Source organism: Anguilla anguilla, chromosome 11 (genome assembly GCF_013347855.1).
Source record: "Anguilla anguilla isolate fAngAng1 chromosome 11, fAngAng1.pri, whole genome shotgun sequence".
NCBI classification, from domain to species: domain Eukaryota; kingdom Metazoa; phylum Chordata; class Actinopteri; order Anguilliformes; family Anguillidae; genus Anguilla; species Anguilla anguilla.
In genome coordinates this window covers 4,288,962-4,300,817 of record NC_049211.1, presented here as the reverse complement: position 1 = coordinate 4,300,817, position 11,856 = coordinate 4,288,962, and the positions used below count along the sequence as shown (strand labels likewise).

The window sequence follows — 11,856 nt, the reverse complement described above, 5'->3', positions numbered from 1 at the left end:
AAAAAAACTGATTTAGACATCTAGATCGTAAGCCCCGTGCTACCCAGGGGTGCCATGGGGGGGGGGGGGGGGGGGGGGGGGGTGATGATAGTCATAGAATCATAGTTAGGATGATTCCAAGGGCCCTGACTGAAGGGGACCCACAGAAAATATTAGAACATAGGCTTTTCTGGGGTGGAGGGGGCCCAATGTGGGCTCTTTTCATGGGGCCCAGAATCCCTGGCGCTACCTCTGACAGTAGCCCAGTGAAATGCTGAAGCATTGCCGACGATGGGCGATCTGGACTGAAACATTGCGTACGAAACATGCCGTTGTACACGAAACACTTAACACGGCACCCGGCAATAAGCAGTCAAAATCTAATCATTCCCGACTGGAATGTTGAGTGATGTTATAATTAGAGTACATGGTGTGCATCCGAAGAAAGTCCTCTGTTCTGGTTCAGGTACATTACGCTCGGGGGAGGGGGAAAAATGTAGTTGGCTCCACAGAGCAAATTCTATGATACATACTATGTTTCAAATGACTGCAGACTACACAGTGACTGAATTATGGGCCTATTCATGTTTAAAAACCTCACAAATACTTACAACCACCACTCTGCACATAGTTCTATATATATATATGTTTTATAGCGTTTCACACAATTAAGAATACAATTTTGGTCAATTATTTACACGACTGGTTTTCTATTAATGGAACAGATTAAACAGGAAAAAGGTAAATAAATGAAAGTATGCATTTTTCTTCAGAAAGTTTTCTTTTTTATTCCAAGAAAAACAAGTATTTTTCATCCCAAAAAAGAGAAAATAAAATAAAACAAAATTATATTAATTAATCATTAAGAAGATAAGTATGACATTATTACAATTTTAATTCTTTCTTTTTTTTTTTTTTTGTATTTTCTATGATGATGTTCGTTGTGTTTATTTTAAACATGCACCTAAATAAGTCCAATGGTGGTCAAGGGTATTATAAAGGAAGGGGCTGGAGAGGCTGATTATGATGGTACTGTATAGACGTCGTGAAGAAGAGTCAGAGATGGAAAGATGGGAAGAGTAAAAGAGAAGATTGGAAGATATTTATGATGACTGAGAAAAAAATGAGTTTTTTTTCTGTTCTGTTACTTCCCAGTTGATTTAAAAAAAAATTTTTTTAAACCAACACCCCCATCCCCAATATCAACTACTGTCTGGGGAAGGTTCTCTGTGCATCGCGTTCTTTTTCATACTGTCGAGGTACTCTTGTTGTGAAACCGCCAAGACGGAAGCCAAAATCTCATCATCCTCCCAGTCCGTTAAGCCTAAAGCAAAGAAGAAGAAAAAAAAAAAGGACACAAATATGATTTCTGCAGTGAAAGAAGTAAACGTGCACATAAATTAGCACACAAAATACAACGATACAAAAGGGCGGGGGGGGGGCTGGTTCCGTTCGATCGAGTTGTGAAGATCGCCACCCACTACATCAACAAGGGATGCCCCCCTTCAAGATCCTTTTTTCCCTCGGCTTGTGTCATATTCAAATACTGGAACTGTTTGCATGCTCTTCGCCGACGCTTCTGCACCTGGCAAGTTTCAACACAAAGTCGGCTGTAATGTTTGAAACCGGCAGTTGTCTAGTGTGAAGCCAAAAAGCATTCCTTTTCACTTTCGCTCCACTTTTTTTTGCCACCGGTGGTCTTTCTTGTATAAAACCTAAATCACCCAATCACCTACTTTTATAGATTTCAACGCAAAGGTAATTGAGACATGTCTGTAGAAGCGATCAGTTCTGTCACGCGGCACTAGCCTACGCCAACATGGCATCCGCCTCCACTGTTAAGAACTGAGAAAATGACTCTCTCATTAGTTGAGCATCAAAGTGCACCTCATGTATTTTCTCAACCGGATTAAAGCAGGTTCAAGACTATAGTCTTACAAGTAACCTCTGATCCATTCCCCTCCGCAAACAGAAGACGACTTCACGTGAGCGCAGGTGTTCAAAATGGCCGACCGTCAGATGTGGTTCTGAAACCTGAAACGGGCAATTTGCCTGCCCTTGTGCGTTCCCGGAGAACGAACCGTCTTACCGAAGGCAGTGGGTGACATTTCCTGCATAATGGCGCGGTACTCCAGAGCGGGGTACAGAGACACGAGGGAAGAGGAAGTGGCTCTGTCCGGCCCCACGCACGACTGGCTGCTGGGACCTGCAAGACAGCGAGAGCACACTGGCGTCGGGCACACTGCAGCCAGCACAAACCCCGGGGTCCGCGCGTTACGCCCAACGTTTCTGCTCGATACGCACGTGATATGCCACTAGCCCTGTAAGGCGCAAGGTCACAAAAATGTGCTTCGAGTGCTCTAAACTGAACACTCTAATGCTGATGTACCAATCACGACTGGTAATTGGCGGCAGTGTAGCGTAATGGCTAAGGTGCTGGTCTTGTAACCGAAAGGTTGCAGGTTCGATTCCCCGGTAGGACGCTGCCGTTGTACCCTTGAGCAAGGTCCTTAACCTGCATTGCTCCAGTATATATCCAGCTGTATAATTGGATACAATGTAAGTCGCTCTGGATAAGAGCGTCTGCTAAATGCCTGTAATGTAATGTAATGCAATGTGATGCCATTGAAATCAACAAAGTTCTAGAACACTGAAATAGAATTATTTTGGGGGGACACCCCAAATCAAAGGGTTAAATGCTATACTTTTAAAACACTTGTTTATTTCCCGAAACTAGACAGACCTGGAGCACAGGGTGACGGGGGCTTGGGCATCATGAGGGCTGCCCCAGCCGGGGAGGGGGGCTTGGCAGCCGTGTCCGAGTGGGGAGGGTCCGGGTGTTCCGGCGAGGGGGCGGAGCTGCGTTGCCGGGGGGAACGGGCGCTCCAGTCCTCCAGACCGCTGGACGCGGCTGCGGTGGCTGAGCTGCAGGTGGCACTGGCCTTCCGGGGCTGAAAAATGGGGGGGGGGGATGGCATTAAGCCAAAGTCATGCTCCATGGCACGACACTTTTGACAAGCGTCGCTTGAAGAAAATGAAGACATCACACAACGTTTATACACTTTAGCCAAGGCCGACGGGGAGGGTTCTGTTGGTTCTATGGCAACAGGACAACAAAATCCTGACCATTTCTTTACATTTGCAAATGTTCCAATTACATAGCGCAACAAAGTACAACGGCACCTGCAATGTAAAACTGTAGAATTGCGCAACATTTTTTCCATTGCCATTTTTGTTGTACGACAGTTGTCGAGAGTGTCATGCGACAAGGTATAAATCCGGCCTAAAACACCCTATTCTACATCTGGGGACCTCAAAATAAGATTATTCAAACAAATACCAATTCCAGACACTTGTCTATGTTTATGTTTGCAAGAAGTAACTTTAAATTGACGTAACGCATGCATGTTATGTCCAAAGGTAAACGTTTATTATTGGGGGGGGGGGGGGGGGGGGGGAGGCTATTTTGACTACGCCTTCATATGCAACTCCAACACTACAGCTTTGGAAAAAGAATCCAGCAATGACTGGTGGAGGTGTTAAAACTGTTTTCCAAATATTATAAACACACGCTTGGACATAAACGCGTGTTCAAACCTCGGTTTATGTTTATTTCCAGCCTGCCCGCTGGTCAGCAGCTGTTGCTTGCGGTTTGTTTTGTATTCTCTCGGTGCATTTAAAAAAAGAAGCCCTGGTTTAAGGAAAGCTCAGCGCACAGTCTGACACACAGCGCGCCTAACTACAAACACAGACTCCCGCATTCACGCTGAGGCACGGGCAGGAAATGCCCAGAGGCACCAGCCCGTCGTGATCTCACTCTCTGCAATGTCTGCCTTTTGTTATTCGCGCTGCGTCTGCACAGCAAGGTACATCACAGCAGGCCTCCACCCAGCGCAGAGTGCCAGTCACCGTGCAGCGCTCCTCTTCCCTTTATTCTTACACTGCGTTTGTGTTCACACACATCTTTCAGTATCGCCTGCAATAAGTGAAGGAAACCAACAGCTTCCCATGTCCCTGGGGAGTGCTGTACATGCTCACTGCTACAGGCAGAATGCTGCTGCCCGCACGCAGCTCCATGTATCTGTATACACAAATATCAGATTTGCCATTTAAGAACGCAGGAAAATCCACGCAGAACCTGTATTCTCAAATTCAGACCAGCTCCGTTGATACCCAACGAGAATGGCTTGGCAGAACAGCTTTTGCTTTCGATAAACTATTTTGCTTTCATTTTCTATTTTGTTAAGATAACAAAATATAAAATGAATTATGTAATAGATTCCAGAGCCAGGACAATGCACTGATCATCACTAATATCTTACACAATATCTTACATAATATCATCACATTCTTTCTTCAGATAAAAGAAAAGGCAAAAAAACAAAGCTACATAGTATTTCTACAGGAATATTTCTGTGATTTGTATTCATCATGTATTAAATATTCAGTGTTAAACCTATAAAGCCAACTTATAAAGAAATAGCCAAACGTGAATATCTGTTGCTGTTTTTTCCCCTCCAAGATCTCAGACATGTACATTTAATTAGTTAAAACATAAAGTAGCTTCACAAACCTACAAACACCTACACTGATTGACTGTATTTATACTGGCAGTTTCTAAGGGCAAAATCTGTGTTGTTCAACTACGTTAACAGATGCCTGACTGTTCCCCGATACTTTGCCAATACTTCACATAACGATCAAAACTGACTTGTTACCAGCTATCTTTATAACATCCAGTCTTCCTTCAGACATTTCTTCTTACGTTTCCCCACCTCGACCGCCATTTTATTCATTTTGACTATCTCAATCGATTAACCATATCGTATTCTACACATGATTCAATTTAACGAGCGCGCAAAATACTACTACGCAAGGCCAACAGGGTCACCTGACCGAATGCCGGGTTCACATAAACTGGTGAGTTATAGGAATACCGCAGACTTCACAACCCTAACCAACACCATCACAGGCGGGCATGGTGACAATGTGCAGGTGTGACAATGTGCAATCTCGCAAAAGACCTGGTAACAGACTGTCAGTTTCTTTTTGATATTTTTTTACGCGCAAAAACGAAAATAAAACTAATATAATAATGAAACAAGGTAGACGAAGAGAACGTCGTTTTTTAACTGAAGTTGTGATATTCTCTGGCTAAATTAATTTCAGAAATTTCTGAAAAAGTGTTTTTTTTTTTTTTTAGTACATCGATGGAATCTTTTAAATGGCAGACATAAATAACTAAATTACAGACACCAAAAAAAAAAAAAGGAAAAAATCCTCAAAGAGGACAAACTTTCTCAGGCGGCAGGCGGAAGTGTCCATTAAAGGGGACGCTCGGGGCGGAGTTACGGGGAACCGGGCAGGCGCCGGAGCGAGCCGGCCGGCGGAACGTTCTGGAAGCCCTCACCTGCCGGGCCTGCTTCTCCTGGTCCTGCAGCCACTGCAGGTAGGACTCGCGCGCCACCTGCTCCTCGATGGCCTCGTTGGTGGCCTCCCAGTCGGTGGCCCTCTTCTTGTCCTCCAGCATCTGCTGCTCGATCCACGACTCCTCCGAGGTCTTGATGGCGTTCTTCATTAGCGACTGGTCTGCATACTGCTGGGAGCGGGAGAAAAAGGGCGGGGAGGGGGGGTCAGAGTGTAGCACAGTGGGTAAGGAACTGGGCTTGTAACCGAAAGGTCGGAGGTTCGATTCCCGGGTAGGACACTGGCGTTGTACCCTTGAGCGACATAGCTCAGGAGGTAAGACCGATTGTCTGGCAGTCGGAGGGTTGCCGGTTCAAACCCCGCCCTGGGCATGTCGAAGTGTCCTTGAGCAAGACACCTAACCCCTAACCCCTAACTGCTCTGGCGAATGAGAGGCATCAATTGTAAAGCGCTTTGGATAAAAGCGCTATATAAATGCAGTCCATTTACCATTTACTTAACCGAAATTGCTTCAGTATATATCCAGCTGTATAAATGGATACAATGTAAAATGCTATGTAAAAAAAGTTGTGTAAGTCGCTCTGGATAAGAGCGTCTGCTAAATGCCTGTAATGTAAAAAATGTAATGGGTCAACATGGAGCACGCGAACCCCGCTATTGGGTCCTCTGCCTTCACCAGTATGTACGCGCTGATGCATGGGGCACGGACACAGGAATGGGTCTGAGGTCATATCAAAAATAAAAAAGCGTCCACACGAACCTCTCCTCAGTGTTCATTCATGGGTAGCACTTTCACACCGATGTTCACATTTTAAAATAAACCCCATTACCCTGAGGTAACGCAGAGAAAGCCACCAGCTACAGACCGAGGACTTCATATAAAGTGTGTTTATGTTCATAGTTTTATGAGTGTGTGTTCTGTCCATAGAGTTTTATAAAGTGTGTGTTCTGTTCATAGGGTTTTACAAAGTGTGTTCTGTCCATAGAGAGTACCGTATAGACACAGAGGGAGATGCATCGCAGTATTCTGCATTCACTTCTTTTTGGAGAACCCATGGCGGTGCCACTGATGTGTCACAGCGAACACAGGAAAATGCTAAGGTCAAGTGAGGTCAGCGGTGTGTCGAAATGACCAGAAGTTGCAGTTCCAGCAGAACACTGAAAATAACATGCATTCCGATCGCTGCACTTCACCCGGTCCAGTGTCCACAGTGTAACAAATATTATTTTATTTTTATTTTTTCCCAAGGTGGAGTTTGTACTTTGGGGATGCTGAGCTTACGTTTTTTTTTTTGTTTTTTTTTATCGGGCCGAAACAGGTGAGCTCACCAGTTCACACGTCAAAATGATTTGGAAGAGAGCTCAACAAAGCAGATTTTTTAAAAATGCCACCGTTCGTCCCGTTGGTTCGTTTGTCTTTTTGTTTGTCCGGTAAGAAGACGACGTGTGAGAAGGAGATGCAGCGTCAGGTGACCGTGCCTCCTGTGCAGAAGCCCCAGCCAGAACGGCCTTGATGTCGTCGAAAGAAGCGGAGCTTCGGAAACGCGAAACACGCGTTGTGGCCCCGCTCCAAGCGCTCGCCTTATAGGTCTGCTTCTGACCTCTCTCAGCACATAAAAACAAGCTCTGTGGGATCATGGTCCAATAGCAGGACCCAAGGTAGGAAAAAAAAAAAAAAAAAAAAAAAAATCCCATATGCACATCCCAGTCTGTCTGTAGGTGCTGGAGTTATAGGGGAATTCACATGTAAAAAGAAGGAAAACCCCGTACACTACTTCAACAGCAGGAACCATCAGCGTCAAGGCCAAATAAAACACACCGTAGTAAGAATACAAAGAGGTGCCCAACCTTCAGGAAACTGAAGACCACATCAGTACTACCTCAACTGTAACCTGCTCAACCTATTTCACTTGCAGTGATAGATCCCCTATTACACTATTGTTACTATCTATTCTACCGCTCCTTTACACCGGGCTGGTCAGTGGAGGACGGGCTTTATAGCCGGGTTCCTCCCAATATATCTTCCCATCGGGGAGTTTTTTTTGTCATCGTCATTTGAGGGTTTTAATTTTTTCCTCAGGTGCTTGCTATTTTGGGGATTACTAATGCAGTGATTACTAGTGCAGTGTGATGTGTGCCTCCATGGTGGTTTTGGGGGCTTGCGTGCCTCCGTGGAGGTTCTGGGGGCTTGTTGAGCTGGTGCAGTGTGTCTCTCTCTCTCTCTCTCTCTCTCTCTCAGGGAACACTGAACGTCCTGGACTCCTGAACACCATGCCCACACAGCCTGTTCACAACGCCCGCCTCCCACTGTCACCAGACAAACAGGGAGCTAGCTACACACAACTGACCCCGATACGCACACACACACACGCAGTAACTCACACACACACACACACACACACACACACACACACAGCGTCACCATCCTTGGCAAACAGGGAGCTACACACAGCTGACCCCGATACACACACACACACACACACACACACACACACAGACAGACACAAACAAACACACACGTACCCAGACACACAGCGCCGCTGTCCTCAATAAGCACAACTCCCCGGCTCCGCAGATAAGATCAGGACTGCATTTCAGGCACAGAAAGTTCCAGAACGGCCACACTGGGACCTTTCTTTTTTGTTTTTTTTTGTTTGTTTTTTATCTTCGTGCCCGTTTTGAGTGCGGCAGCGTATTTGCGTTTTAATTGTTGTTTGCCTTATCGCCCGGACGAGGGACAATCTGTGAATGCTTAGGAAATGTGCTCATATAAAAAAAATAAAAAATAAAAAGGCCCTCGCTGTTCCTGGGCATGAGAGCGATAAGCAGTGGTTCCCTTTATGCCGAAATGACCCCGCCCTTTACGCATTTAAAACACTGCAGCTGTAATGCTGCGGCTGCATGATAAAGATGAATGAAGTCATTCTTTCACAGGGGGTTCTCGCTGTACCCCCGTCAAACAAACGCAGCTTTGGCGAAGCTGCAAAATACTCATGACTGAAGAATAACAGATTAATGGAACAGAATCAGCGGCTGTAAAGAGCCACGAAGAACAGCGACAGATCCATCCTTAAGGCCCCGAATGCTCTTTATAGAGAGTTATACGTAAAGGAGGTAAAGGAGCAGAACACAGCCGCGTGTGAGAGAAGGCCGCAGCGGGAGCGGGGGCAGTGTCCAGCGGCTAACGCTACGCTGAGCAGGAGCGGAGCAGGAGCAGAGCAGAGCAGGAGCGGAGCAGAAGCTGAGCAGGAGCGGAGCAGCAGCTGAGCAGCAGCTGAGCAGGAGCGGAGCAGGAGCGGAGCAGGAGCTGAGCAGGAGCGGAGCAGGAGCTGAGCAGGAGCGGAGCAGGAGCTGAGCAGCGCGTGACTCTGCGCTGGCCCACAGTGACATGCTGCTGCAGAGATAATTACGGAGCTGCCAGTTTGTTTTTCACTTCATTCAGACGATGAGGGATGAGCTGCTGCTGCAGGACAATAGAAGCCTGCTGCCCCAGGGGCCTGCTATACGGCTACAGAGATACACGGCTACACAGCTACACGGCAACTCCACACGGCTATACAGCTACAAGGCTACTCCACGCGGCTATACGGCTACAGAGATACACGGCTACACAGCTACACGGCTACTCCACGCGGCTATACGGCTACACAGCTACAAGGCTACTCCACGCGGCTATACGGCTACACTGCTACAAGGCTACTCCACGCGGCTATACGGCTACACTGCTACAAGGCTACTCCACACGGCTATACGGCTACACTGCTTCAAGGCTACTCTTCGCGGCTATACGGCTACACTGCTACAAGGCTACTCCACATGGCTACACGGCTACACTGCTACAAGGCTACTCCACACGGCTACACGGCTACAAGGCCACTCCACACGGCTACATGGCTACAGAGATACACGGCTACACGGCTACAAGGCTACTCCACACAGCTACAGAGATACACGGCTACAAGGCTACTCCACACGGCTACAGAGATACACGGCTACAAGGCCACTCCACATGGCTACAGAGATACACGGCTACAAGGCTACTCCACACGGCTACACAGCTACAGAGATAAACGGCTGCACAGCTACTCTACACAGCTACACGCCCACTCCACACGTCTGCTCTACACTAGGATTGTCACAATACTAGAATTTCTAACTTCGATACCAATACCCAGGAAAATATCGATATTCGATACCGTTTTCGATACCACGGGGAAAAAAATGACAACACACTAAGAGGCATAAAAAATATTTTTAATAAACACGGGAACAATATTTAAAAGTTGTCTGAGTCTGTGCGTTGTTAACAAACCAACTAGCCAACAGTTCGCAAGGCCGGGGTAGAGATGCATGCACAAAAGTAAAGCCCACATTTCTGGTCGGAAGGAGAAACACAGCTACTTTTAAACATTGTGAAAGGCTTGGATATCAACAGGTTATTGGATATGCGCAAATATCGCAACGCCGACGTTTTCAAGAAGGTGGTTGAACGAAAAAAAGGGGGAGGCTGTGTTCGCACGGTCGAACAAGTCCGCCACCGGTGGAAAACTGAAAAAATCCTATTTTGACGTGTAAAAATAGCCATGTAAACAGCTTAGTAGGAATATTGTCTTTTTCGGAATGAGGGCAAAAACCGGAATATTTTGTGCATGTAAACGTAGTCAGTGATGTTGAAACGGAAGCTGTCACTAACCTCTCGAAATTCCATATCGAGACTGGGGTGTCGGTCCTTCAGGTGCTTCGCCAAGTTTGATGTGCTACCGTGCTTCGTCGTCACCACTTCGTAGCACTGTTTGCATACAGGCCTATCGATATCCTTAAGCCTTTCCTTGTTCGTTTGCCTCATATGCAAAATGCTTCCAAACGGCACTTCCGCCGTTTTCCTTTTCGACCAAAACTGGTCGTGGAGGCTCTGCAGCACTTGCCATGTTGACAAGGCCCTTCCACACTGTTTTACTGACGACAACGCCGCTGACGGCTGCTGACTGTGCCGGTTTGCAGGGGTGCGGGGTGTGTATGTGTGTGCGGCTAGTGGAGGAGGCGGAGAAAGCGCCGTTGGTATCGACAGATTCGATACTGTTGCAAACGAGCATTGTACCCGTTTCAAATTTTTGGCATCGAGTAAGTATCGAAGTGTCGGTATTTTTGACAACCCTACTCTACACGGCTACACACCTACTCTACGCATTTATATGGCTACACAGCTGCATGTCTACTCCACACGTTTACAAGGCTACAGAGCAACATGGCTACACGTCTACTCTACATGGCTACACAGCTACAAGTCTCCATGGTTACACGCCGACACAGATACTCAGCTACGTGCCCACGAGGCCGCATGGCTACAGCACACACACACAAGGACAGGGGCCAGGCGACACCCTGACTGATTCGAGAAGAATGTCATTACACTCCGTTAACCTGACGCAGACTTATTTTAACTAGGCCTGAATAGTTTTGAAGTACATAGGCAATTACTGTGTGATGTATTCCAAATACGCGGAATACACGAAAGCCAAGGCAAATAACATTAAGAAGACGATTCACAGCTGCAAGTGCATGAAATGGTCTCATATATGTTTAAAAGCGTTCAAATCGAAGCTGAAATTTGACCACCAGTTTGACCGAATGAAGACAGATTCCTGAATGAAAGGAGGAGCAGAACGTAGAGATACAGAGTTCTCCGACTCTCGAGGGGCACCTCTAACATCTGCTGGGCTGCGTGTGGACCGTCACAGTGTGGTCATTAGGCACCTCCAGCACAAACAGGACAGATCGCCGCTAATGGGATCCTCCCGGGAGTCAGGGACGTGTGGAATGTTTCTCCTCTCCCAAGCCCCGCCCCCTGGCCCTTTGATGTCGGCCTGTCCTGGAAGGGGGACAGTCCAGGCCACGCTTTCCAGCCTTTCTGGCCTTTGATTGGACTAACAACTGTCGGCCTCTCTGCTAAACAAAAGCCACGGGCCCCTGAAGCTGAGCTCACAGACAACGGGGGGTATCCCGAAGGTGAGCTCACAGACAACGCAGGACCGTCCGAAGCTGAGCTCACAGACAGACAACGTGGGACCGTCCCGACTGGCTCCTTCTAAAGCCGCCAATCCAGAAGTCTGGGCGAAGCTGTCGCAGAGAAAAATACATGCTCCGTGCTACAGACAAAACATCGGAGCCACGCGATTTAAAAATGTACCCTTAAACGTCATAATCAAGGCTGGCATTCCGTCCTGAAAGCCCAGGCCTCAGACACGGTGTTTGGGCTGTTCTGCCTGGTGCACAGCTGCCCTTACACGTCATAATCAAGGCTGGCATTCCTCCTGAAGCCCAGGCCTCAGACGCGGTGTTTGGGCTGTCCTGCCCGGAGCACAGCTGCACATTAGTGATCCCAGCACCAGATTAACATCGGGCCTGTTCATAGGGCGAATGCAGAAACGATGCCCGGATGATGGTTACTGG

At 47.2% G+C, this 11,856-nt stretch overlaps 1 protein-coding gene across 4 annotated transcripts in view; it reads right to left on the bottom strand.

Moving 5' to 3' along the window:
* Positions 1-879: 879 nt before the first annotated feature.
* otud5a (OTU deubiquitinase 5a) overlaps positions 880-11,856 on the bottom strand; it is a 42,443-nt gene continuing 31,466 nt past the window's right edge. For 2 of the 4 annotated variants that reach the window (XM_035381473.1, XM_035381471.1), the window contains exons 6-9: positions 5,390-5,578; positions 2,723-2,930; positions 2,069-2,185; positions 880-1,303 (exon numbers count right to left, since the gene is read on the bottom strand). In XM_035381473.1, the coding sequence (XP_035237364.1) occupies positions 1,182-1,303; positions 2,069-2,185; positions 2,723-2,930; positions 5,390-5,578 (636 nt within the window). In that variant the 3' untranslated portion in view covers positions 880-1,181. The remainder of the gene's footprint in view (positions 1,304-2,068; positions 2,186-2,722; positions 2,931-5,389; positions 5,579-11,856) is intronic. The other 2 variants (XM_035381472.1, XM_035381474.1) reach the window with 2 other exon arrangements.